This window comes from Manihot esculenta, chromosome 6 (assembly GCF_001659605.2).
Source record: "Manihot esculenta cultivar AM560-2 chromosome 6, M.esculenta_v8, whole genome shotgun sequence".
Classification (NCBI taxonomy): Eukaryota; Viridiplantae; Streptophyta; class Magnoliopsida; order Malpighiales; family Euphorbiaceae; genus Manihot; species Manihot esculenta.
The window spans coordinates 3,386,794-3,413,800 of NC_035166.2; the positions used below are offsets into that span (position 1 = coordinate 3,386,794).

Genomic DNA, 27,007 nt, shown 5'->3' on the forward strand with positions numbered 1-27,007 from the left:
CATTTAAAACCATGAAATCAAGTGAAAACATTTTAGAAACACATTTTACCCCTCTAGAAGCCTCTGGCATCTTCAGAATTCCAAATTCCAATGGAGATCCCGCCGGAAGGTAGGGATTCCGATGCCGGAATCTAGCCGGGTATTACATTCTTTCCCCCTTTAAGAACATTCGTCCCCGAATGTTCCACAACAAATGGCATAGCATAAAACATAGCATCAAGCATACATAAAACAAGCAAGCAACAAGCAAGCAAAACCTAAAAACCTCTCTCCTAAAAGAGAGACACAGGTACTGCTGGAGTAAGAACTCCCGGGTTTCCCAGGTACCCTTTTTCCAAAAGAAACACCTTAGCAATACCCAACCTTCTCCTGAACTCCACTGGCTTCCGCTGAGCTTCTCTGATCCTTACTCTTTTCTCTTCATCTTTACTAACTGGCTTCTTCTCACTGCTAACCCAAAACTAACTCTAACTCTCACAGGTAGTGCCCGAATTTCATATCTATCTTGGAAAACAAACAGCTCCTACTAGCTGTCTCAATAGATCATCCATCCTGCATGGGAATACCTGCCCTTGGTTGTGACCTTGGTCAACTGCTCATAGTCGTTACAAAGTCTCAAGGATTCATCCTTCTTTTCCCACCACCACACTGGAACAATCCAGGGTGAGGTACTGGGGCCTAACGTGCCTCCGCATGCATGCCATGTTCGGCGGCCGAACCTGGACTTCCCTCACTCATGCCTTCGGGGGCCTAAAGCACTCCCGAAATACATGCATGTTCGGCGGCCGAACCTGGGTCTTCCTCCAAGGTTATTTTCATACAAAACTCATTTCCTTTCTTGCTTAAAACCATAAAATACATTAAAACATCTTATGAAAACATGGTTTTACCCTTCTAGAGGTTTCCGACATCCGAGATTCCACCGGACGGTAGGAATTCTGATATCGGAGTCTAGCCGGGTATTAACATGCAAGCAGTAAAGGCCAAACAACGTGCCACAAAATTAAAAAGACAAATCATCAACTTCAAATATGAAGAATTGAAGTTTAGCGGGGAGACCTTTGATGCTACATAACAATCCCCCAAGGTAAAACATGAGTTGGCACCACAAGATAGATCCATGTAGTAAGGATCTGACAAGTAAGTAACATGGTCCAGCCCAAGAAAAAGAAGATCCGTGTTCCTTAACTGTTGATTCATCATCAAAGGCTCGCCCTTATCTCAAAAGGGCGAGTTTCGGTACAAAATTACCGTTAAGCAGGGACAGTCCAGTGTGTCCTCGTTACGCCTATAATCGTAGAATTTTTTATCTAATTGGCGATATCCCTTACACCACATTACCATCGATTTATCGGAAAATGTCATGATTATTTCTACCTTCTTATATTATAAAAAGAAAAGAATCAAAGGTAAAGGTCTCTCACACTATTCTTGATTTCTAAATATTATATTCGGTATTTTTTTCAACTTACTAATTTGAGTATCGGAGTGATTGTCATGAACACCCACCATCTCACATTATTTTTCTAGCAGAATTAACCAATCACGGCCTAACTCCATTTCAACCACTGTCATCGATTTAAGTTTAGCAACAACATCACTTATTATTTTTATATTTAATATTATCTAATTATTTTTATAAATTAAATTATTTTTATAATTAAATTATAAATATTTCTTTTACTATTAAATAGTTACTAATAATATTATAAAATAATCATATAATTTAATTAGTTATTAAATATTTTAAATTATATAATTTTAAATAATTTAAACAGAAAACTATTTTGTGATTTGATGTTTTTTTTCAAATAGAGTTTTATAATTTAATTTGTGATAAAAAGAATTATACCATTTCATTCCATTAGTAAACTGCAGATTTTTCTCTCTCCTATTATTAATAAATGTTGACATAATATATTAAAATTAATTTAAAATAATTTTTAAATATAATAAATAATAGTTAATCCATATATTTCTCAATTTAACTATAAAGTTTTGTTTTATAATAAATTTATCCATTTAGTTATAATTAATTTTTATAAATTGATCTCTAAATATTATAATTGGTTACAAATAAGTGGTTATAATTTTTACAAACTAATCTCAATTTTTATTAAATTTAGTATCATATATTTGAGAATAATTTAATAAAATAAAAATTAAATTAAGAATTTTAACACAATATACATCTAAATTTAATATCTTATTTTTTTTTATTTAATTAGGATAAAAAAAAGAAATGATAAACTTTTATATAATTTTTATTTTATTATTTTTTACATATAAAATATTAAAATTTAATAAATAAAGATATTAATATATATTAATATTAATACTATTATTGTTTAAATATTAATATTATTATTCTTATTGTTTTAATATTAGTTATTTACTATTTTAAAATAAACATAAGAATATTATAATTTTATATATAATAATCAAAATTGAAATTGAAATTAAAATTTTAAAAAAAATTAAAACATGAATCGAAATTCAATCAGAATTGTAAATTTAGTTTAAGTTTCTAAATATCAAATATCTACACGTTTGATTCTAATTCTAATTTTTAGCTAAATTCCTATTAGAACGAAACCAAATAGCCCTAAAATCAACGTCTTATCCTTCATCCATCGTGCTAGGGCCGAGCAGTATTCGGTTCAAATCGAAAAAACCAACCGAATCGAACTGATTTAAAAATTTAGTTCGGTTTTTTATACATTTCGGTTCGGTTCGGTTTTTTATTTTAGAAATTTCAATTATTTCGGTTCGGTTTGGTTTTGATCAGAAAAAAACCGAAAAAACCGAACCGAACCGATTAGTGATAATAATATATTTTTTCAATAATATAGAGAAATTAAATCATATTAAGATTAAAATATTTTAATTAAATTTTAAAGTACTAAAAATAAAGTGTAAAAAATAAAAAAAATTATTAAAAATCGAAACTGATCAAATCGAACCGAATCAGACCAGTTCAGTTCGATTCGGTTTCTAATCAAAATCGATTCGATTTTTATAAACACTAAAATTTCAATTTTCGGTTTATTCGGTTTGGTTCGATTTTGAACCGAACCGACCGAATGCTCACCCCTACGTCGTGCTACTGCTATACCAACATGTCATCCTTCGTCCTTCGTTCCTATTAGTTTTTTTTTTTTTTTTCAGATGTCAGTTTATTCAGTCTTTCATTCAGCATTATTTGATTAGAGTTGGTGATTTAAGGATTTGCGCATTTAGAAATTTAGGTTTTCTGCATTTAGAGATACACATAGCTATGTTGTTATATATGAATCTTGGTTTCTCTCTAAATATTAGACCAGATGAGATACAATTCTATACTCATTCAAAATACTCAAGTGGAGAAAATCATAAACTTGTTAGTGAATTCCTATTAACGAAGCATTTTTTCTTAAGAAAAAATTGAAATTAGATATAGCAATTGTGTCATTATTGTTATGCTCATTATTGTTATGTAACCAAACTTTTTCTGCATTATACTTAAGAAATATGCTTTTATGGTAAAAGGGCTTAATGCAATTGATGGATTAAATCCATTCAGGTCTATGTCAATCATCGTGTGTTTAAGAGTTTGGAAATAACTTTGTTGTTGTATTTTAGGAATTAGTAGCTATTTTTATAGCGATTGTTCAAACACTGATTCTTTAATTTAGTCGCTAATTAATTACTATTTTCATTAATCGATTAATTTTTTTCAAATTTTTTTTAAGTGTTTATTGAAGAAATGATTAAAGATTTTTGAAAGCAAAATCAATAAATCGATATGGAAACGTAATGTCAAATTTTAATTAAACTACATTTCAAATTAACTATTTTTTCAAATATTTTGTGACTTTAAAGAATTAAATTTTATAATTACTTTTGCTAGAACATTTATTGAATATCTATTTATATAAGTTAAAATTTTAAGAAATTTACCTTTTAATTTTTTTAAAAAAATAATTATAATTTAACTAAAATTAGTTTTAGTAAAAATATAATTCTAATTCATTAAATTTGAACTAATTAAATTTTTATTTAGCTATACCAATAAAAAAATAATTATCTAATAATTTTTTTTAAAAAAATGAGGGTGGCTATATTAAAAATAATCTCAAATTTATATAAAAAAAATGAAAACTAGCTATAAAATTTCAAATTATTTTGGATAAGAAAGTGTATTTTAGTGTATAAAAAGGGAAGGAGTTAAATATTGTATAATTAGTTAAATTTTATAAAAAAAATTAAAATGGTAGAAAATCTAAGAAAAATGCAAATGTTATTTTTAGAGACCAATGTGTTTTAACATATAAAAATGGATAATGACTTAAGTATTTAAAATTACTTGAATTTTGAAGCAAATGAAATTGAAAATCACAATAAATTTGAAAAATTTTAAATTTTATCTTCATTAACCGATGTGTTTTAATTTATAAAAATGAAAGAATTCAAGTATTTAAAATTAATTGAATTTTAATATCTGAGAAAAATTTTTGATTTTAAAAATTGATGTGTTTTAATTTATAAAATATAAGGATTTAAATATAAAGTTTTTCTATTAAGTAGAGAATGGTGTTTTAAAAAAGAAAATTTTCTTTTAACAGATAATCCACCAACAAAAAATGAAATGATTATACATTTGCGCGGAATGAAAATAAAGAAATATAAATATTCAGTTTTAAAAATATAAATATTAAACTATTAATTGTGCTAAAATTTAGCCATTAAAATATAATTTATTTTAAAAAATTTAAATAAATATTTTTAAAGGAGTATTTTTATTTTAATGAAAAAATGAAGTCTTTTCTGAAATTTAAAATTTTTATTAACAGATATTCATGAATTATTAATAACATTAGTTTCAATATTAAAAAACAAATTATTTTCTATAAAAATAACTTTTTAACAAATATTTTTACAGACAAATGTTTTTTGAGAAAACAAATCAAATATTGATCTCATTAATTAGTGTTTGATTTTAACTTTATTAGGATTTTTTTTTATTTAGATGTAAGTCCAGTTGTATCACTATATTAATTGAAATTAACCTGCTAAATATTTAAATTAAAATGGTGATTTATTTAATATTTAAATTTATATAAATAATAATAATTAAATATAAGTTATTTATATTATTAATAATTTATAAATAAAAAATAAAAATTAATTACATATTTAGTTGTTTTTATTTTTTTTCTTATTGACTTATATTACTTTTTATGATAATAAATTTGATTGAATGCTAAATATAAAAATAATAGTCAATAAGAAACGAAATAATAATAAAACTTTAGTATTAAAATTATACGTAATATATAAAATTTTATCAGGTTTTTTAAACATATGATTTTGACATTTTTTTTTTCAGTAATTGCTAACTTGCCACTTCATTTTGTAATGAAATAATGAAAAAATCAAATAAATAGAACAAATAATATTTGAATTAATTTTAAGAAAAATATTTATATTGGCTAAAAGCATTAAAATAAATTTAATAATAATTTATTTATTTATAATTTTTTGAAATAATTTTTTAAAAAATATTTGGTTTCATATTTTAAAAATCCCAAGTAGAGTCATATGGCATAAGTTGAAGAGGGAAAAGAATCAAGTGACTAGAAAACAAAGAGAAAAACATTATGGAGAAAATATTAACCAATGCAAAAACTTGTTGGCCTATTCAATTTCTCTATCCTTCTCTTCTAAACTAGTCTTTTTTTTTTCCTTGTGTGTGAGAGGATACAAAATTAATTAAACAACAAAATAAAATAGATAAAAGTAGCCTTTTTAATTTTCTCCTACTTCAAACATAATTAATTAATTATTCTTCTTCTTCTTCTCTTCTTTGGCTACTTCCACTGGAATTTGGCCTTCTCACAAATCTCCCCTACAATGTCACAAACAATAAATTTAGATCAAAATAAATTATCTTATAAAAAAATAAATCTATTCAGTTTAATTGGCTTTTTTCGTAAATTTTTTATTTTTTACACCGTATTTTTAATATTTTAAAATTTAATTAAAATATTTTAACTTTAATTATAGTTTAATTTTTCTGTATTATTAAAAATAATATATAATTATCACTAATCAGTTTGATTCAATTTTTTTATTAAAATCAAATCGAATTGAAATAATTAAAATTTTTAAAATTAAAAATCAAACTGAAATAAATAAAAAATCAAACCAAACATTTTAATTAATTCGATTCAATTAATATTTTTGATTCAAACCTAATACCGTAGCCCCTATCTTTTACCATTCTCTATTTAGAATTTAAACCTCTTAATAGATAATACATGAAGAGATAGAAGATAAATTCGAGTTTAGAAGTTCGAAATCAAACGCTATATCTCTATCTAATTAAATTAGACAATTTGGGCGAAATTCCTCATTTCTCCACCACAAATCATCATCTCAAGTCAAAATTAATTGGTATTTTTTTCTTCAAGATAGGGTCATCTATTCTACATATGGTTATCACCTAAACCTAACTTATTTTGATAATTTCAGTTTTAGATAAATGTTCATAGTGTTTTTCTTTCAAAACCTAATTTTAAAAAATAGGAAAAAATTTTCAGAAAATAAGAGCAAGTAAATGCTACCTTCATTCTTGGCCGTTGATCAGCATTGACTTTTCTAACTTGGTATCTGATCTTCTTAGAGAAGAGACGTGTACGCCGCTTTTCTTTGTAGCGTAGTACGCTAGCTTCTCTCAATCCTCCATTTTCTGAAAATAAATCTATCTGCGCCAATCTGGCCTGCCCAAAATTTCCAAAACAATATAATCAAATAAAAAATTTGTTCCACCAATAATTCTAAAATTTAATATTATAACCAAAAAACAAATTCCCTAATTCTCTAGGCAGATCTGATAATTCCCAGTAAAATGCTGGAAAAAAATGTAATAATATATTTGATAATTATGAATTAGATGCTTAAATTAAAATCCATATAAAATTAAATAAATTTATATGCTCTATGTGTATTAGTCTTAATTTTATATTACAATCCTACAGAAAATAATTTTGTATATAAAAAAGAAAAATTCATGGGACCCTCTAAGCCAACAAAAGCTGATCAAGTCAAAGCATTAAGAACAGTTGAATGGTATCTCTCCACACAATATTTTATTATTTTTTTTATTCATATGAAATTGTTTTCCAAAATTTAAAAAAAAAAACTCCTTAATTTTTTTTTAAAGACAATGGCATTTAAAAGAAAAACAAAAATTGAGCAGAGTGTTGCAACACGCGCCATAAGACGGTGTATTGAACGGGATTTTTCTAAGTTCCATTGTTAATAAGATGAGAAACATACAGAGACGTCGTTTCCTTCGGATCCCGAAATATCGTCGGAAAACGGACATCCCCGGTCTGACCAAGCGTCCAAAACGCCGTCGTAGTTTAATTTCAATAACAAACCAGAAATCGGTTGCGGAATTGAATTATTCTCCTCCTTAGTCAATTCCGAATTCTTCAATTCCACAGCCGGTTTCTCCACCTTTTTCTTCTTTTTGTCGCCGGAATTCGAATTCGTCTTCACCTTCGGCTTCGAATCTGAAGTTTTGATGTTATTGCGGTTAAGTCTCGGCGAGATTTGAAGCATATCGACGATTGGAAAATTCCACCAATTTCCGTCATCGCCATTTCGCAATGCTTTTACTCCTTTTCTCATTCCATTTCCAACTCCGAGCTGAAATCTGCCGCCGAAATGAAATCCTAATGGATTCCCAACTTTATTAGACCACTCCTCGGAGTTTTCATTGCTTACTCTGAGATTTCCCATTATACTATCGATTCCCTCCTCGATTTCCTCATCGAGAATCGATTCAGCATCGAAATCTTCCTCGTACCCATCACAGAATTCCATTGAATTCACACTCTGGCAAGACTTATTTTCACAAGAAGTAATGAAATTTGAGACTTTTGACTCATTTACAAAACTGGGTTTCTCATTCTCGATGGGTTGATGGAGAAGAAGATCAGAGTAATTGAAAACTCTAAAAGGCCATAGTAATTCTGAGGAAGACTCGTCAAGAAGAAGAGTGTCCTGATGAGGTTTGGTGAATTTGCGAGGATTATTGGTGAGTTGCTTAGTGGAGAAGATGTTTGGGTAGGCAGTGGACAGAAGAGCAGCTGCTTCATTGTAGGTTTGATTGGGACGTTTTCTGGGAGTTCTTGGTTTTCTTGTGGAAATTGCTAGCGGAGAATTGCTAGATTCAGAGAGAGTAGAAGATGGAGAAGATGTGTGGCAAGTTCTAGTTGAAGTTGATGGTGATTTCACTATTTCCAAATCAAACCCATAGGTTCTACTGCCTCCACTTAAACAAGGAGAAGACATAGTGATTGGAAGGAAAGAAAATGGGAAAATTTTTTTTCCCAATTTGGAGAATTCAAAGAAAACCCAGAATTTGGAGGAGAAATCCCATTTCTGAATTGAATTCAAGTTGAAGATTGCGTTAGAATTAGCAGGCAATTTTCAGACCCAATTCCAAGAAAAGCTGAAAAAACACTTTTTGATGTGAGAATTGTGAAAAATTGGTAGAGTAGTTAAAACCCTAAACCCAAAAAAAGTACAAACAAAGAAAAGCTTCTGTGGCCTAAAAGAAGAAAGGAGAAAAAGCCAAGAGTTAGAGAATATTTTAGAATAAATAAATCTTTAAATATTCAAGAAAAAACCAAACCCAATTGAGAACAAGTATTTCATCAAACAGTTTCTGCTAAAACATAAACATTTCATTCCAAAACCCTAGAAAACAAAAACCCAGGAAAGAAGACCAAAATCAACAATGAAAAAGAAAGTTACCCAATGAGGAAACCAAAGGCTAGGAGTTATCTGGTGTGAGAAATATGACAAAGAGGAGGCTTTTGTGGAGCAGAAGAAGCAAAGAGGGTGATGAGCAGTGAAGCACAGAGGCAGAGTGCAGAGGCAGATAAAAGGAAAAAGATCCGTTGGAGGAGAAGTGTAGATATAGAGAGAGAGGCAGAGTCACAGAGTCTGTGTGTGTGCGTGAGTGTGGAGTGAAGAGAGTTTGAAAGGACTAGACGAGAGAACAGCGGAAGAGACAATGCTTGTTTGCTGTATAGCTCCTGGTGTGGGACCATTCTTCTCTTTGTTTTTCTCTCTTTGCCCCTTTTGCTACTTCAATTATTTGGTTGTCATCATTTCCTTTATTACCCCTCTTCTTTGTGCTTCTTTCTTAATCTCACTCCTTTTGCTTATTTAACAAATTATTTACTAATCTTACATTAATCAAAATTTAATTAATTATATTAGCATATATAAATCATTTAATTAATTTTTAATGTGTAATGCATAGACTTGTTCATGGATCAAATTGAATTAAGCCTAAATTAAGAGGAAATTATGTACTTATGGTCAATATAATGGAGGGCATAATGGTCAATATAATGGAGGGCATAATGGTCAATATAATGGAGGGCATAATGGTCAAAGAAATTTTAAAATCCTAATGATGGGCAAGCATGATGTGCTGGTTGGATTATCTCTCAGTTTTTGTCACCCATACCACCTGCAACTGTAATTTAGATTTCATGGGAAAGGTTTCTTATCTGCTGATGTGGCCGTAGTTGATTGGTTGAGTTGGATTTTTTAGGGCTGACGTGGTTTGTCCTTTCATTCGTTGGAGGGATCATCACGTGTATCTAGGAAAAGGAAGATGGGTGGATCTCTCAATTAGAGCAATGATTTGAACCTTTTTGGTCCCTTTTGCCTTTGTGTGTGGCATCTGGCAATCATACGTTGGGCTTATTACGTTCAATAGATTGTGATTACCATATCAAATTCCTTTTCTAATCTTTTTTTCTTTTTTATCTTTTTTTTTAATTTAATCATTTTCGTTCATTTTTAGAAAATTCAAATACTTATTTGAAAAAAAAAAGATAAAAAAAATTAAAATTTAATTACCAATCTCAGTAAGTCCTATACAGAGAAGTTTTGAAGGGGTGGAAAATATAAAAATTAGAAATATATGGGTTGCTATTATAAATAAGCAATGTCACTTTTGCACCCATAAAATTTCTCTTTGAAAATAAAATAATAAAAAAAAGCTAATTTAATTTATGCGCTTTTTTAGGTTTTCTTTCTGGAAGGATACTCCCTGAAAATATCAACAAAACCTGTGTAGATATTACCTCTTTAATGCCTTTGTAAATATCTGAATTTTGTCTTTTAAGAGCAACTTGGAATTTTTCCTTCCATGCCCTATTTTTAATTAAAAAAATTACTGTTTAATTTTTATAATATAAAAAATTTATTAACTGATTTTTTAATTTTAAAAAATATATTAAAAAATTTTTCATATTTTAAAAAATTTATCAATTAATTTCTCTGTTAATTTTAACAATTAAATATTATAAAAAAAATTAAAAATATTTTTCCATACATTTTCATGTATTTCATTTAAGTGACAATTATTATTTTCTTTTTTTATATTATAGTTAATCTAATTCTATTTAGATTTATCTTATTTTTCACATAATTTTTTTATTAATTATTTATTTTTCTAAATAAAAATTAAATTTATCTTTTAATATTTAAGAAAATTTAATATTTTTATTTTATATTAAAAAAATATAATTGAAAAGTTAATATAAAAAAATTTATTTTCAACTAGAGAGTATTTTACTTTCAGTGATGTTTTAAAACATTTAAAATTATTTATTTTTTCAACTTTGTACTTGCCTATATATTATCCTTATCTCCTTACTACCTTCTTTATTACAATAGTACTTTAGTCAACTAACATTTTTTTTCCAAAATGAAATTATCTAATCATTTCTTTAATTTTGTACAAAAATCTTAACTACCACTTAAAATGGGAGAAATTAAAAAAATTATAATTACAATTGAAAAAAAAATTTTAATTAAGAATGGTCATTCGGTCGATTCAATTTAAAATGGAAGAAATTAAAAAAATTATAATTACAATAAAAAAAATAATTTTAATTAGGAACGAGCATTCAGTAAATAAATTAAAATTTTCGTATTTACAAAAATTAAATTAAATCAATTTTAATCAGAATTAAATCGAATCGAATAGATCTGATTCAGTTCGATTCGATTCGATCCCATCAATTTGAATTTTTAATAATTTTTTATTTTTTATACTTTATTTTTAGCATTTTAAAATTTAACTGAATTATTTTAATTTTAATATGATATAATCTCTCTATATTATTGAAAATAATATATTATTATCACTAATTGATTCAGTTCGATTTTTTTAATTTTTTTCTGATCAAAACCGAATTAAATCGAAATAACTAAAATTTTTGAAATTAAAAATCAAACCGAACCAAAATGAATAAAAAATCAAACTGAATTTTTTTTTATTTGAATTGAATAATACTGTCCTCTAATTCTAACCCTAAATCGATAAACTAAAACAATTAGCTATAATAAAAAAAAAACTTTATATTTTATGTATACATATCTAAAAACAATATTTCTAAAAAAGGAATGTATCCATGCCATATTAAAAATGTAAATATGTAGGAGAAATTTTTTTTTTAAAATAAAGTAAAATGAGAATTTGAAATTTGAAGAATTGGCAGCCATTGGATTTTTTTGGCCACCACATAAGTATTATCCTTAGCTGTTGGATAAAGACAAATTTGACAGTGCCTTATCTGTAACAAGGATGAGTTGGAAATCCCATAGCCTTTAAAATTGGATAACCACTGGTAGAATTAAATAGAAAAAAAAAATAATTTCTTTCTTAATTTTTTTTAAGACTAGAAATTTCAAGAAACATGTGACAATGTTTGGTACAACACTCTCCCAACTATTCATTTGTTATCTTTCTTTTTTATTATCTTCACAATCACATGATACACCATCAAAGAGAATTTGGAACTTTTCATCATATTCTCAATTTCAAAATGAAATTAATTAATTAATTAATATTAAATTTATTTTAACGCGAAACAATTACCTTTAAATTTTATGATAAATTTGAACTGAATACCGATATTCGATAGAGATTTATAATAGAAAATTTATTGTGAACGTTTGATAGAGATCCACAATGCAAAATTTTGAGACGCACTACTTTAACGAAAGCTGCTGATGTATTATAAAATTTAATACGAAAATTCACTCACTTTTTAATTTTTAAAAAATTTCAATAAGATTTTTCAAATTATAACCTATCGTTTCTTTTATATCGTTTTAATCAAATAACATTAATTAAAATTGGAGTATAATCAATTTTTTATTAAACTTATCCTTATACAAGAAAAAGAAATTTTCTTTTTTTTCTTTTCTTGTGTTTGGATGAAAAGACACAAAATAAGAGAAAAAAAAATGATTATATAATTAATTTAAAATTAAATTTCACATATTTTAACTATGAGTTAAAAAAAAAATTTACTATCTGATTTTTTACCTTTTTTTAAAAATAAAGATACGTTAATATTTTTTTAAACTCATTACAATTAATCAATCAAGAGATTTTATTATTTAGACTCTTTTTATTTTATTTATAAAATAATTTATATTTAAAAAATATTTTTAATGAAAAATACCTTTTATGAAAAATAATTTTTTATAAAAAATATTTACAATAAAATAATTTACTTTTTATTATTTAATTATAATTTAAAAAATAATATATTAATAAATTCATATATATTGAGATCTTAATAAGAATCGTAAACCGTGGAAAATAATTTTCTTTAAAAAGTGAAAGTTATTTTCTTTAAAATGAAGAAAATAATTTATTTTTTTAATTAAAAAAATTTTTCATTAACTAAAATTTTTAAGTATTTTAAGTATTTTAAATATTAAAAAATACAGAAAATATTTTTTAAAAATATTTTTATAAAATAAATAGAGCCTTAATTATATTTTATTTTTAAATATTTATATATTTTACGATGTCTATATATACACTTAACTATTTGTAAATTTTGTACGGAAGCTGTGCACGCTTTTTAAAGGTTTCGAACTGAATAAAAAATTATTGAAATTAAAAAATATTGATGTTTTAAAAACCAAAGGATTAAATTAAATTTATTTAGTTATTTAATTTTAATTTTTTTTATCAGAAATCGTATTAAATATTAAAATTATATTAAAAAATCGATATTATATATATATATATATATATATTTATTTATTTATTTATTTATTTAAGTAATTTTATTGATATTATAATTATATTATATAATTTTAGTAATATATTTTATATTTTATATATTTTAAATATGATCTTATTATTTATATTATTAAAATTATAGGATTTTATTTAATGAATTTAAATTTAAAATTTATAAATTATTAAATAATATATAATAAAAAATTATAAATAAGTAAAGTATAAATAAAATAATTATTTAAAAGTTATTTCAAACTTAATAAAAGTTTAATTTTTTATATATAAACTCTCTTTAATTATTTTTATATTTAATAATATCTAATTATTTTTATAAATTAAATTATTCATATAATTTAAATATGACTCTCTCCATTAACTATTAAATATTTAATAAAAATATTATAAAATAATTATATAATATAATTAATTATTAAAAATTTCTAATAATATAATTTAAATGATTTAATTAGTTAATCATAGTTTATTCTATCTAAATAAATTATATACATAATTGGTTCAATTTAATTTTGTTAGTAAATAAAAAATTATTGACTTTTAATTATTGATTTGATTACCTTTAACTTAATAACTAAAGTAATTGAAATAATTAATTTCTATTAATTGTACATTAATCATAATTTATTAATAACATTTTTTAATAATTTTCATAATAATATATATATGTAATTTTTATTTATCTATTAAATATAAATCATATTTATTATTTTATAAAAATAAAAATATTATAAAAATATTTTTTATAATTAAATTTTTATTTAATTTAATTAAAATAATAAGCGAATAAATTAAGTTATGATTTATTAATAATTATAAAAATTTACTTAGCTAAAAAATTAATTCATTTTGATTCAATTGATAATTCTATCACCTAAGTCAGGCTCTCTAAACATCTATCATATTCTTGACATTCTCTAATAATATGTCAATAGGTCCCACCTAGCCATATCTTTTTCCTGTTTTGACACTTCTCATTGGCTAACAACTTTAAGACTCCCTATTAATCATTTGCGGATTGGATTTTTTCTCTTAATCTTATCATAATATATCATACATGTGAATATTTTCCACTTCATGTTTATTTTTATTTTTTAAAAATATTTATTCTTTAAATTTACGTGAAAAATTATTATTTCATCGTTATAATATAAAAAAAATCATTAGCTGATTTTTTAATTTTTAAAAATATATTAAAATATTTTTAATATTTTAAAAAATTTACTAATTAGTCATTCTTTTAATTTTACATTTTAAATATTATAAAAAAATTTAAAATAAAAATTAATTAATAAATTTTTTAAAAATTTAAGAACCAACTAATAAATATTTTAAAACTATAAATACTAAATGAATTAATCGGGAGTGTTAAACGGTCTCGTTTTTAGCCAATAAGAAGTGTCAAAAAAAAAAAAGGAAAAGATATGGTAGAAGTTTAGAGAACCTGACTTGGGAATAGAATTGATCAATTGAATCAAAATGAATTAATTTTTTAGCTAAATAAAATTTTAATTATTAATCAAATTAAAAAAATTAAAATTTTTTTATATAAAATATATAAGTAATATATAAATAAATAAATACTATTATTAGAATTATAAAGGACATTAAAAAGAATATATTATTAAAAAATTATAATTAATAAATTAATTAATATAAATCATCAGTTATGTCAATTACTTCAGTTACTAAGTTAAAAAGATAATCCAACCAAAATTGAAAATTAATCTTTTTTTATTTATTAACAAAACTAAATTGAACTGAATTACACTTTAAACTAACTAAAAGTTTTCTTCATTTAATTTTATAATGATTTTTTTCATAAAATTAATACAATTTAAAATACCAAAATTAAATTAATACATCTTGGTTCAAAGGGCTTAAAAAGACCTAGCAAGGATATTACATATGAAGCCCAAAACAGAATCAGATTGCTACCAAAAGCTCAACAAGTAGAAAGCCACTCAAACAGTAACAGAACTGAGTCAAACGCGAAAAGTAAGAGAACCTGGCTTCACAAAATAGTGGAATGCAGAGGGCACTGCAGGCAGCAGTATGCGTTCTAAATAAAAAAATTGATCGAATCAAATTAATTTAAAAATTTAGTTTAATTTTTTATTTATTTTAGTTCAATTTAATTTTTAATTTAAAAAATTTTAATTATTTCAGTTTGCTTCATTTTTTATTATAAAAAAATTAAAAAAATCGAATCAAACTAATTAATAATAATAGTATATTATTTTTAATAATAAGAGATATTAGATAATTAAAATTAAAATATTTTAATTAAATTTTAAAATATTAAAATAAGGTGCAAAAATGAAAAAAGTTATAAAAAAATTCAAACCAAATAAACCAGTTTGATTTAATTTAGTTTCTTATCAAAATCGATTCGATTTGATTTTTATAAATATCTAATATGAATCTAAACAAAATAATATCAAATATCAATAGTCAAGCACTCGTAAGTAAAACAGCTAGAATTTGGACATTTCACAAGCTTTGACTTGCTGAGCTGGACCATGGACCTTGGACAAGTTCAAAAAGTTTTCAAAAACTTGAAAATTACATGGTTGGAATCCTCAGTTTCTTTATAATCGACAAGAATCTGGTTCAAGAATTTCAAATAACTGATCAACCCCATCTTCTTATCCCTCAAAACTTCATTCTCAGATTCAAGAACAAGAAGAATTTGCCATTTTTCTCTACACTTGTGATAATCATCATTTATTTTTTCCTCTAACTCAGCTTTCTCATTGATCAAGTCCTCTATATTCTTCTGCCTCCTCATTCTTGATCGCCTTGCAGATTCTCGATTCGATATCATCCTTTTCCTCTTCTTCTCATCAATGGTTACATTTGAGCTTTTCTTTAGAAGTTTGAACAACATTTTTTTTTCAGAAAAGAGTTCTTACATTAAATAGTAAACTTTTAGAATTTATAATGAGCATAGAGATATGGCTCATATATATTTGTGTTAAGATTGCTAATGAAAAACAAATTGAGAAATTAAGAATTTAATGAAATGAGAAAAAGGAAATGATAAGAGAGAGGAGATTATCCAAAAAGACTTGATTTTTAATTGAGATATAAGAAAGGATAAGGATTTGAGGGCTCTCCATGTATAGCATGTAAATTTAATTCATATTTTAGAAGAAAAGGATAGTAATCTTCTAATTTGGAAGGGAAAATAAATGTGTGGTTAGGTTGGTTATGCATGTTTATTCATTTCATGTTGTATAATTTTTTAATATATCTGTGTGAATTAATACTCATTTTTACTATATACTTATTGGGAAGTTTAATTTTCGTATTTTTTATATTTTGTATTCAAATTAACTTATATATCTCAATTTTAAACTCAATTATTAATATTTAATTCTATGATATTGATATAACAATCGCTCAAAATAGGTTATAAACTGTCACCACAAGATAACATCATGTGGCAAAAATTTGATAAGTGAGAAACGCGGTTCCACTCGAGAAAAGAAAGATTTGAACACCTTAAACATCCAGGTATATAATCAAGACTCGCTCTTTCCTAGATAAGGCAAGTCTCAGTATAAAATTACCGTTAACAGGCACAGTCTAGCATATTCCAATTACACCTATAATCATGAGATCACCAACCTATTAGCTGGTGATATCCCTTATCAAGCAGCCGGCCACATCATTTCTAAATTATCGGAAAATGTTATATTTATCTCTACTTTCTTACAGTATAAAAGGAGAATAATCACAAAGGTAAAGGTACACTATTTTCTCACACAACTACTCTTGAGTTCTAAACATTATACTCGCATTTCTCTTCAACTTACTAACTTGAGCATCGAAGTGGCTGCCATGGGCACTCACCACCTTACGTTCTCTTTTTTGCAGATTTAGTCAATCACAGCACAGCTCCATTTCGGCCACGTTATCAATTTAGTTTCAGTAACATCATTTGGTTCCGTTTTCAAGAAATACATTGAATTCTCTCTATTCATTTGGATTAAAACCGGTCTCTTATCCTTTCTCTCTTAAAAAGAAATCTCTCCTTTATCTCTTGAAATGGCCGATAACTCACAAGCTGCTACTAAGGTTACTATCGATGAGGAGGCTATCATTTCTTTCATTGTTGGCAGTGGAAAAAACACACCTCCTATGGTCAAGAAGCAGATCCCAACAATTTGAGTATTGAGCAAATACTCTAATACATCCAAAGGTTGTAGGTTATTTTTGACAAACCTCGGGAAGAGACGTCACTCATGGCTCCCAAGGGAAGAGATGAAGTCCCCGTAGATGCCTCAAGGACTAAGACAGGGACAATCCAGACGTAGTGTAACGCCCCGAAAATCCGGACCGCTACCGGCGCTAGGATCCGGGTCGACTTAAGGCCGCCGGGACCCGTAGCAAGCCTGACATATAACCTGTAAACCTGTATAATCTCATACATGATCAACAACATGCATAAAAATTAAAACTTTTCCTCATACATACTGTCATCAACTAACTCAAACTGTGCATACTCTGAACATATACATAACATAGTCCCTCTGTGGGATCTCATCAAGCCTTAAAGGCAAAACAACCTGTGTTGAGTTAGTTTACATAAACATCATAACATAAGATCATGTATATACAAAGGGATTAACAATACATTATGGTCAAGCACAACTCTATCCTCAATAACCTCATTACATAACATTCTGAATATTTTTACATTTCATCATAATACAATTGTCATGTCCACAACTAACTATTACATACATATGACTTTATCTCGTCTTGCCTTCTCTATCTATCCCGTACCTGCAAACCTGGGGGTTAGGGGAGAGGGGTGAGCTAGATGCCCAGTGAGTAGAACTATAAAAGAAAACATTTAAAACATGCTATCATGAAATGCGTCACTGCACAATCAAATCACATCACGGATGGACTGATTCAAAAATCCCTCAACTCCATGCCCGGCCCTATTATGGGCACCACAGGACTTCGTATTGCCCGGCCCTATTATGGGCACCACAAGACTTCGTACTCGGAGTTATTGCCCGGCCCTATTATGGGCACCACAGGTCTTCGTATTGCCCGGCCCTATTATGGGCACCACAGGACTTCGTATATAGAAGGCTAATGAATCATCCTAATGTCCATCCACTATCATCTATCACAACAATACAATGCGGCATAGTCGTGAATTCTAATGCAAACAACCTATAGTATGATCATGATGCATGAAGCATGATAAAAGCATTTCATTTCTTAATTTAAAAGGTTAAGCTTAGTTCCACTCACCTCTGGCTGACTCTGACAAACTCTGTAGCAGCTGGCTCACTGCTGGGGTCCTTGGTTCCTCGGGTCCGAACCTACACAGGTGGACTCCAATGAGGGACCAAACATACATAAACATAACTCTAATATATATTCCCCAAAAACCCCCTAAACGTCCTGAAAACATCACATGAAAATATGCATGAAATGGCTGAACAGGGCACTTTCGGCGGCACCTTCGGCGGCCGAAAGTCCTGGACAGAGACGAAACTCAGGTAGGTTCGGCGGCACCTTCGGCGGCCGAAAGTCCCAGACAGAGACGAAAGTCTCTTTTCGGGGGCAACTTCGGCAGCCGAAAGGCCTGCCTCCCCAGCCATGTTCGGCGGCCGAAAGTGCCTTCGGCTGCCGAACCTGGTTTCTGCCAAAGGGCAGAAACTTGGCTCCTTTGTGCATTTCCGCCTCCAAACTCACCAATCATGCATATATCTCAACCAAAACATGCACACAAGCTCCTAGGGGCCTCAAACAAGCATATACCCCAACTACAACACTTCAAACATACTCAAACATGCCACATTGCTCAAAAATCACATAAAATCTAACATTTGCTTAAAAACTCATACAACCCTATACATGCCATTCTACCCCATAAAATCACTTAAAACTTACTTAAAACACATGAGGAGCTTAAGATCGGCTCTTACCTCTTGAAGATCGAGAGGGAGACGACCTAAACTTGGAGATCCACGAAAATGAGCTCCTGAGTTCCCAAAGCTCCAAAACTTGGTTTAAAAGCTCAAAACCTTCAAAGAAAGCTTAAAACTCAAGAAAAATGGAAGAGATTTGGAGGAAGAGCACAAGAGTTGCAAAGGGAAGGTCGGAAGCTTGCTGTGGCCGAAAATGGGAGAAAGCTCGCCCATTTCGGCTAAGTGCCCCTTTTATAGGTGGCTGGCCAGGCCACGTTTGGGGGCCGAATGTGCCTCCGCATCCATGCAATGTTCGGCGGCCGAACTTGACTTTCGGCGGCCGAACCTGTACTTCCCTAACTCATGCTTTCGGGGGCCTAACGTGCCTCCAAAACGCATGCATGTTCGGCGGCCGAACTTGACTTTCGGCGGCCGAACCTGGGTTTTCCTCCAAATGCTATTTTCATGCAAAAACTCATTTAGTTTCATACTTAAAACCATTAAAACATGAAAACATTTTTATAAAACATGATTCTACCCTTCTAGAGGTCTCCGACATCCGAGATTCCACCGGACGGTAGGAATTCCGATACCGGAGTCTAGCCGGGTATTACATTCTCCCCCCCTTAAGAACATTCGTCCCCGAATGTTCCTCACTAGCACACATAGCAAGGCAAAGAACATAACACACATAGGGATCTAACCTTAAAAGAGATGAGGGTACTGCTGGAGCATAGACTCCCGTGTCTCCCAAGTGCATTCTTCCAAGTTGTGGTGGTTCCAAAGGACTTTCACCATCGGGATTTCCTTGTTTCTTAACTTTCTGATCTGGGTGTCTATGATCCGTACTGGCTGTTCAACATAGGTGAGATCCTCTTGGACCTCCACATCAGGCTCATTAAGAACCTTGCTCGGATCTGACACAAACTTCCTCAACATTGAAACATGGAAAACCGGATGGATTCTTTCCATCGAAGCAGGTAAATCCAGCTTGTACGACACATTCCCAATCTTTTGCAAGATTTCAAAGGGTCCGATGTATCGTGGGGCTAGTTTACCTTTTTTTTCCGAAGCGAACCACTCCCTTCATTGGAGACACCTTGAGCAATACCAGATCCCCCTCCTGAAACTCTAACTGTCTTCTGCGGACGTCTGCATAGCTCTTCTGTCTGCTTGCAGCAGTCTTGATTCTCTCTCTGATTATGGGTACTACCCTGCTGGTGATCTCTACTAGTTCAGGCCCTGCCAAGGCCTTTTCTCCAACTTCCTCCCAGCAAACAGGTGATCTGCACTTCCTTCCGTACAAAGCTTCATATGGAGCCATCCCGATGCTAGCATGATGGCTGTTGTTGTAGGCAAACTCCACCAAAGGTAGATGCTGCCTCCAAGAACCGCCAAAGTCCAGCACACACATTCTTAGCATATCCTCTATGGTCTGGATGGTCCTCAATGACTGTCCGTCTGTCTGTGGATGGAAGGCAGTGCTAAAATCCAACCTGGTACCCATGGCATCCTGCAGACTCCGCCAAAACCTGGAGGTGAACTGGGGCCCTCTATCTGACACTATAGAAACGGGAACCCCATGCAGTCTGACAATCTCGTTGACATACACCTGCGCCAACTTGTCCACAGAGTAGCCACTCCTGACAGGAATGAAGTGAGCAGATTTGGTGAGTCTGTCCACAATCACCCATATGGAGTCCAATCTGTTGGACGTCGCCGGTAACCCCACTACGAAGTCCATAGCTATATTCTCCCATTTCCACTCTGGAATGGGTAGCGGGTTAAGCATTCCAGCCGGCTTCTGATGTTCCAGCTTCACCCTCTGACATATTTCGCAGGCGGACACAAACTGTGCCACTTCTTTCTTCATCGTTGGCCACCAATAAACTTTCTTCAAATCTTGATACATCTTGGTGGCTCCGGGGTGAATGCTGTATCTTGCATTATGAGCCTCTCTCATAATGTCTCCTTTTAGCCCAATGTCATCTGGTACACATAGTCTGCTCCCATAGCGGAGGATCCCCTTACTGTCGAATCTGAACTCGCTATCCTTGCCTGACTGAACAGTCCTGGCAACCTTCACTAACTCCGGGTCCTCATGCTGTTTCTGAGCCACCTGCTCCAGAAACACGGGTGCTACTCTCATCTGGGCCACTAAGGCACCTGTACTAGACAACTCCAACTGTAGACCTTCCTCAATAAGCTTGTAGAACTCCTTCACCACTGGTCTCCTCTCTGCCGCGATGTGGGATAGACTGCCTAGTGACTTCCGGCTTAGGGCGTCTGCCACGACATTCGCCTTACCCGGATGATACTGAATCTTGCAATCATAGTCACTCAGCAGCTCCACCCATCTCCTCTGTCTCAGATTCAGATCCCTCTGACTCAAGATGTACTGCAGGCTCTTATGATCTGTAAAGATCTCACATTTCACCCCATAGAGGTAATGTCTCCACATCTTGAGTGCAAAGATTACTGCTGCCATCTCAAGGTCATGTGTGGGGTAATTCAACTCATGCTTCTTCAGCTGCTTAGAAGCGTAAGCGATCACCCTCTCATTCTGCATCAGTACACAACCCAGTCCCACACGGGACGCATCACAAAAGACTGTAAAGTCCTCATCACTAGATGGCAGAGCTAACACTGGTGCTGAAGTCAACCTCTTCTTAAGCTCTTCGAAACTCTCCTCGCACTGGTCGGTCCACAGAAACTTCTGATTCTTCCTAGTTAGTCTGGTCAGAGGAGCTGCTATCTTTGAGAAGTCCTGAACGAACCTCCTGTAGTAACCTGCCAAACCCAAGAAACTCCTGATCTCCGTCACTGAAGTGGGTCTAGGCCAGTTAGCCACAGTTTCTGTCTTCTTGGGATCTACCTCAATACCATTCTCTGACACTACATGTCCCAAGAACGAAATGCTCCTCAGCCAGAACTCACATTTAGAGAACTTGGCATACAAGCCATGTTCCCTCAAAGTCTGCAAGACCAACCGCAGATGATGGGCATGCTCCTCTGCATTCCTGGAATACACCAAGATATCATCTATGAAGACAATAACGAAGTGATCCAGGTACTGGCTAAACACTCTGTTCATGAGATCCATGAATGCTGCAGGGGCGTTGGTTAACCCGAACGGCATTACAAGGAACTCAAAATGCCCATATCTGGTCCTGAAAGCCGTCTTTGGCACATCCTCATCCCTTATCCTTAGCTGATGGTACCCCGATCTTAGATCTATTTTGGAGAAACAACCCGCTCCGGCTAGCTGGTCGAATAGATCATCGATCCTTGGCAAAGGGTACCTATTCTTGGTAGTGACTTTGTTCAACTGCCTGTAGTCGATACAAAGTCTAAGGGATCCATCCTTCTTCCTCACAAACAAGACTGGAGCACCCCAAGGTGAGGTACTCTGTCGGATGAAACCCTTTTCTACCAGCTCTTGCAATTGCTCTTTCAACTCCTTTAACTCGGCTGGAGCCATCCTGTAGGGAGGGATAGAGATCGGTCTAGTTCCAGGCATCAACTCTATCTCGAACTCTATCTCCCTAGCAGGTGGTAAACCTGGAAGCTCATCAGGAAAGACATCCTGAAACTCTCTGACAACTGGCACCGAGGCCGGCTCCCTGACCTGACTGTCTAGCTCTCTCACATGAGCTAAGTACCCCTGACATCCCTTCCTAAGCAACCTACGAGCCTGAAGAGCTGATATCAGACCTCTAGGTGTGCCCCTCTTGTCTCCTCTGAAGACGACCTCTGACCCGTTCTGATCTCTGAACCTGACTACCTTGTCCCTGCAGTCCAAGGTAGCACCATGGGTAGATAGCCAATCCATCCCTAGAATGACGTCAAAGTCTGTCAAATCTAGAACCACAAGGTCGGCGGAGAGGCATCTTCCCTCAATAAAAACTGGACTGTACTGGCAGACTGACACTGCCACTGACGGGTCACACTTGGGTCCACTGACCCATAGGGGACACTCTAACCCAGAGACTATCAGACCTAACCTCTCAACGGCTCTCGGAGCAATAAATGAATGAGATGCACCCGGGTCCATTAATGCATACACATCAGAACACCCAATGACGAGATTACCTGACACCACGGTGTTGGATGTGTTAGCCTCCTGCTGTGTCATGGTGAAGATCCTGGCTGGAGCTGATGGACCTTCACCTCGGGAACCAGAAGAAGAGGCTACCCCTCTCCCTCTACCTCTGCCACTGCCCTGAGTTGTGGCTGGAACTGCTGGCTGTGCCACACTACCAGAAGCTGTCTGCTGGGGCTGGCCCATAAAAGGCGCTCTAGGACAATCCCGAGCTATGTGTCCCTCCTGTCCACATCTGAAACATGTATTAGTCCCAGCTCGACACACTCCCCTGTGTGGTCTTCCACATCTCTGGCATTCTGTACCATCTGAGCCTGAGCTCGAGCCACCGCCAAATCCCAGACCGGATTTCAACTTGTTCCAAAACTTATTCTTCTTCGGCTTCTTGGTGGTGCTATCCCACCTCTTCTTACCTGAACTCTGAGAAGAGAAACCTGGTCCTCCTCTGCTTGGGGTCTTAACCCCTGAAGACTGGGTCACTGACTGCTTCACCTCAACTATAGCACTTGCCTCCATTCTTCGAGCCATATCCACCACAGTGTGGAAACTTTCTCTCTCAGCTGACTGAACCAACGAGGAGTACCTGGAATGCAGTTTCATAACATATTTCTTGGCTTTCTTCGTATCTGAATCTAGAGCTTGCCCTGAAAAAGGCAATAGCTCCAAGAATTTATCCGTGAACTCCTCTACACTCATGTGCTCTGACTGCCTCAGTTGCTCAAACTCAATCATTTTCAGTTCTCTAGAACTGTCTGGAAAAGCCCATCCAGCGAACTCATTCGCAAATTCCTCCCATGTCATACCGTCTAGTCTCGGGTCCACATAACACTTGAACCATTCCCGTGCCTTCTTGCACTTCAAAGTGAACCCTGCCATCTGAATGGCCCTGCTGTCACTTGCCCCTAGCTCATCAGTTATTGTCTTCACCACTCTCAGATATTCAAAGGGGTCATCCCCTGACTTGTACTTGGGAGCATCTAGCTTGAGGTAATCTGTCATCTTTACCTTGCTCCCATCGACTGAGCTAGGTCTAGGAGGTTGAGTAACTGGGGCTGCTGGTTCTGTAGGTGGTGGAGGTGGAGGTGCAGCATTCCCCGAGGTGGGGTTTGCCGGGTTTGGATAGAAGGGTGAGGGTGGATAAGCTGGGTACTGTGTGTAGGGTGGGTAGAAAGGTGGATAAGGCATGTAGGTAGGGTAGGGGTGAAAGCTGGAGTAATCCGATGTGCCTCCCATCGGATACCCTGAACCCTGTGGGAAGGGTGGATAATGGGGTGGAAAACCATACCCCGAGGCCTGAACGCCTCCCTGAGACTCCCCTGTCCCTTCTTCCTGCATGCTCACATCCAGGTTCCCATCCCTCCTCTGATCCTCTTCCATAACCTCCCTCACATCTGAAGAACTTCCACCTCTATCAGTCCCCCTTCTGCTAGCATCAAAAGACCTTCTAGGGTCCCTTGACACCCTCTCTCTGTTGGCTCTACAAGACATTGCCCTAGGCAATGTAGGAGGACGGGCGCTCGTGCCCTCATCCTCAGGTGGCACTCCAGTCAATCGCGCAGATCGACGAGTTCCTCTCATCCTATTCTCTGAAAAACAGCTCATAACAAGCAAACATTAGCATCATATGGTTCATGTGGGCACACATGAACCCTCATCGCATACATCACATAGCATATCATATCATCAATGCACATGCATAAAGTCATGGCATTTCACATCATCATACAAGACAGGACTCAACATCCTATCCTAGTGGACATGACCTTCCTATTGTGCTTGACCTTCTATAACATCTATGAGCCCGACACTCTAGGTCCGACCATATGAACCTAGGGCTCTGATACCATTCTGTAACGCCCCGAAAATCCGGACCGCTACCGGCGCTAGGATCCGGGTCGACTTAAGGCCGCCAGGACCCGTAGCAAGCCTGACATATAACCTGTAAACCTGTATAATCCCATACATGATCTACAACATGCATAAAAATTAAAACTTTTCCTCATACATACTGTCATCAACTAACTCAAACTGTGCATACTCTGAACATATACATAACATAGTCCCTCTGTGGGATCTCATCAAGCCTTAAAGGCAAAACAACCTGTGTTGAGTTAGTTTACATAAACATCATAACATAAGATCATGTATATACAAAGGGATTAACAATACATTATGGTCAAGCACAACTCTATCCTCAATAACCTCATTACATAACATTCTGAATATTTTTACATTTCATCATAATACAATTGTCATGTCCACAACTAACTATTACATACATATGACTTTATCTCGTCTTGCCTTCTCTATCTATCCCGTACCTGCAAACCTGGGGGTTAGGGGAGAGGGGTGAGCTAGATGCCCAGTGAGTAGAACTATAAAAGAAAACATTTAAAACATGCTATCATGAAATGCGTCACTGCACAATCAAATCACATCACGGATGGACTGATTCAAAAATCCCTCAACTCCATGCCCGGCCCTATTATGGGCACCACAGGACTTCGTATTGCCCGGCCCTATTATGGGCACCACAAGACTTCGTACTCGGAGTTATTGCCCGGCCCTATTATGGGCACCACAGGTCTTCGTATTGCCCGGCCCTATTATGGGCACCACAGGACTTCGTATATAGAAGGCTAATGAATCATCCTAATGTCCATCCACTATCATCTATCACAACAATACAATGCGGCATAGTCGTGAATTCTAATGCAAACAACCTATAGTATGATCATGATGCATGAAGCATGATAAAAGCATTTCATTTCTTAATTTAAAAGGTTAAGCTTAGTTCCACTCACCTCTGGCTGACTCTGACAAACTCTGTAGCAGCTGGCTCACTGCTGGGGTCCTTGGTTCCTCGGGTCCGAACCTACACAGGTGGACTCCAATGAGGGACCAAACATACATAAACATAACTCTAATATATATTCCCCAAAAACCCCCTAAACGTCCTGAAAACATCACATGAAAATATGCATGAAATGGCTGAACAGGGCACTTTCGGCGGCACCTTCGGCGGCCGAAAGTCCTGGACAGAGACGAAACTCAGGTAGGTTCGGCGGCACCTTCGGCGGCCGAAAGTCCCAGACAGAGACGAAAGTCTCTTTTCGGGGGCAACTTCGGCAGCCGAAAGGCCTGCCTCCCCAGCCATGTTCGGCGGCCGAAAGTGCCTTCGGCTGCCGAACCTGGTTTCTGCCAAAGGGCAGAAACTTGGCTCCTTTGTGCATTTCCGCCTCCAAACTCACCAATCATGCATATATCTCAACCAAAACATGCACACAAGCTCCTAGGGGCCTCAAACAAGCATATACCCCAACTACAACACTTCAAACATACTCAAACATGCCACATTGCTCAAAAATCACATAAAATCTAACATTTGCTTAAAAACTCATACAACCCTATACATGCCATTCTACCCCATAAAATCACTTAAAACTTACTTAAAACACATGAGGAGCTTAAGATCGGCTCTTACCTCTTGAAGATCGAGAGGGAGACGACCTAAACTTGGAGATCCACGAAAATGAGCTCCTGAGTTCCCAAAGCTCCAAAACTTGGTTTAAAAGCTCAAAACCTTCAAAGAAAGCTTAAAACTCAAGAAAAATGGAAGAGATTTGGAGGAAGAGCACAAGAGTTGCAAAGGGAAGGTCGGAAGCTTGCTGTGGCCGAAAATGGGAGAAAGCTCGCCCATTTCGGCTAAGTGCCCCTTTTATAGGTGGCTGGCCAGGCCACGTTTGGGGGCCGAATGTGCCTCCGCATCCATGCAATGTTCGGCGGCCGAACTTGACTTTCGGCGGCCGAACCTGTACTTCCCTAACT

General features: G+C 33.2%; 2 protein-coding genes across 3 annotated transcripts; both read right to left on the minus strand.

The window, feature by feature from the left end:
- Positions 1-5,651: 5,651 nt before the first annotated feature.
- On the minus strand, positions 5,652-9,057 carry LOC110617789 (protein CHLOROPLAST IMPORT APPARATUS 2). Of its 2 annotated transcripts, XM_021760785.2 has the most exons (4): positions 8,809-9,055; positions 7,321-8,602; positions 6,606-6,761; positions 5,652-5,887 (listed from the first exon to the last, which is right to left on the minus strand). In XM_021760785.2, exons 2-4 carry the CDS (start codon positions 8,341-8,343, stop codon positions 5,822-5,824), a joined length of 1,245 nt encoding a protein of 414 aa, XP_021616477.1. In that variant the 5' UTR covers positions 8,344-8,602; positions 8,809-9,055; the 3' UTR covers positions 5,652-5,821. The 2 variants fall into 2 exon arrangements, 1 of the variants encoding a protein (XP_021616477.1); XR_006351073.1 differs by having other exon boundaries at positions 6,606-6,756; positions 7,321-9,057.
- Positions 9,058-15,615: 6,558 nt separating this feature from the next.
- On the minus strand, positions 15,616-16,028 carry LOC110617358 (basic leucine zipper 1). Its single transcript, XM_021760093.1, has 2 exons — positions 15,708-16,028; positions 15,616-15,666 (listed from the first exon to the last, which is right to left on the minus strand). The coding sequence occupies exons 1-2, from the start codon at positions 16,026-16,028 to the stop codon at positions 15,616-15,618; spliced, it is 372 nt and encodes a 123-aa protein (XP_021615785.1).
- Positions 16,029-27,007: the final 10,979 nt, after the last annotated feature.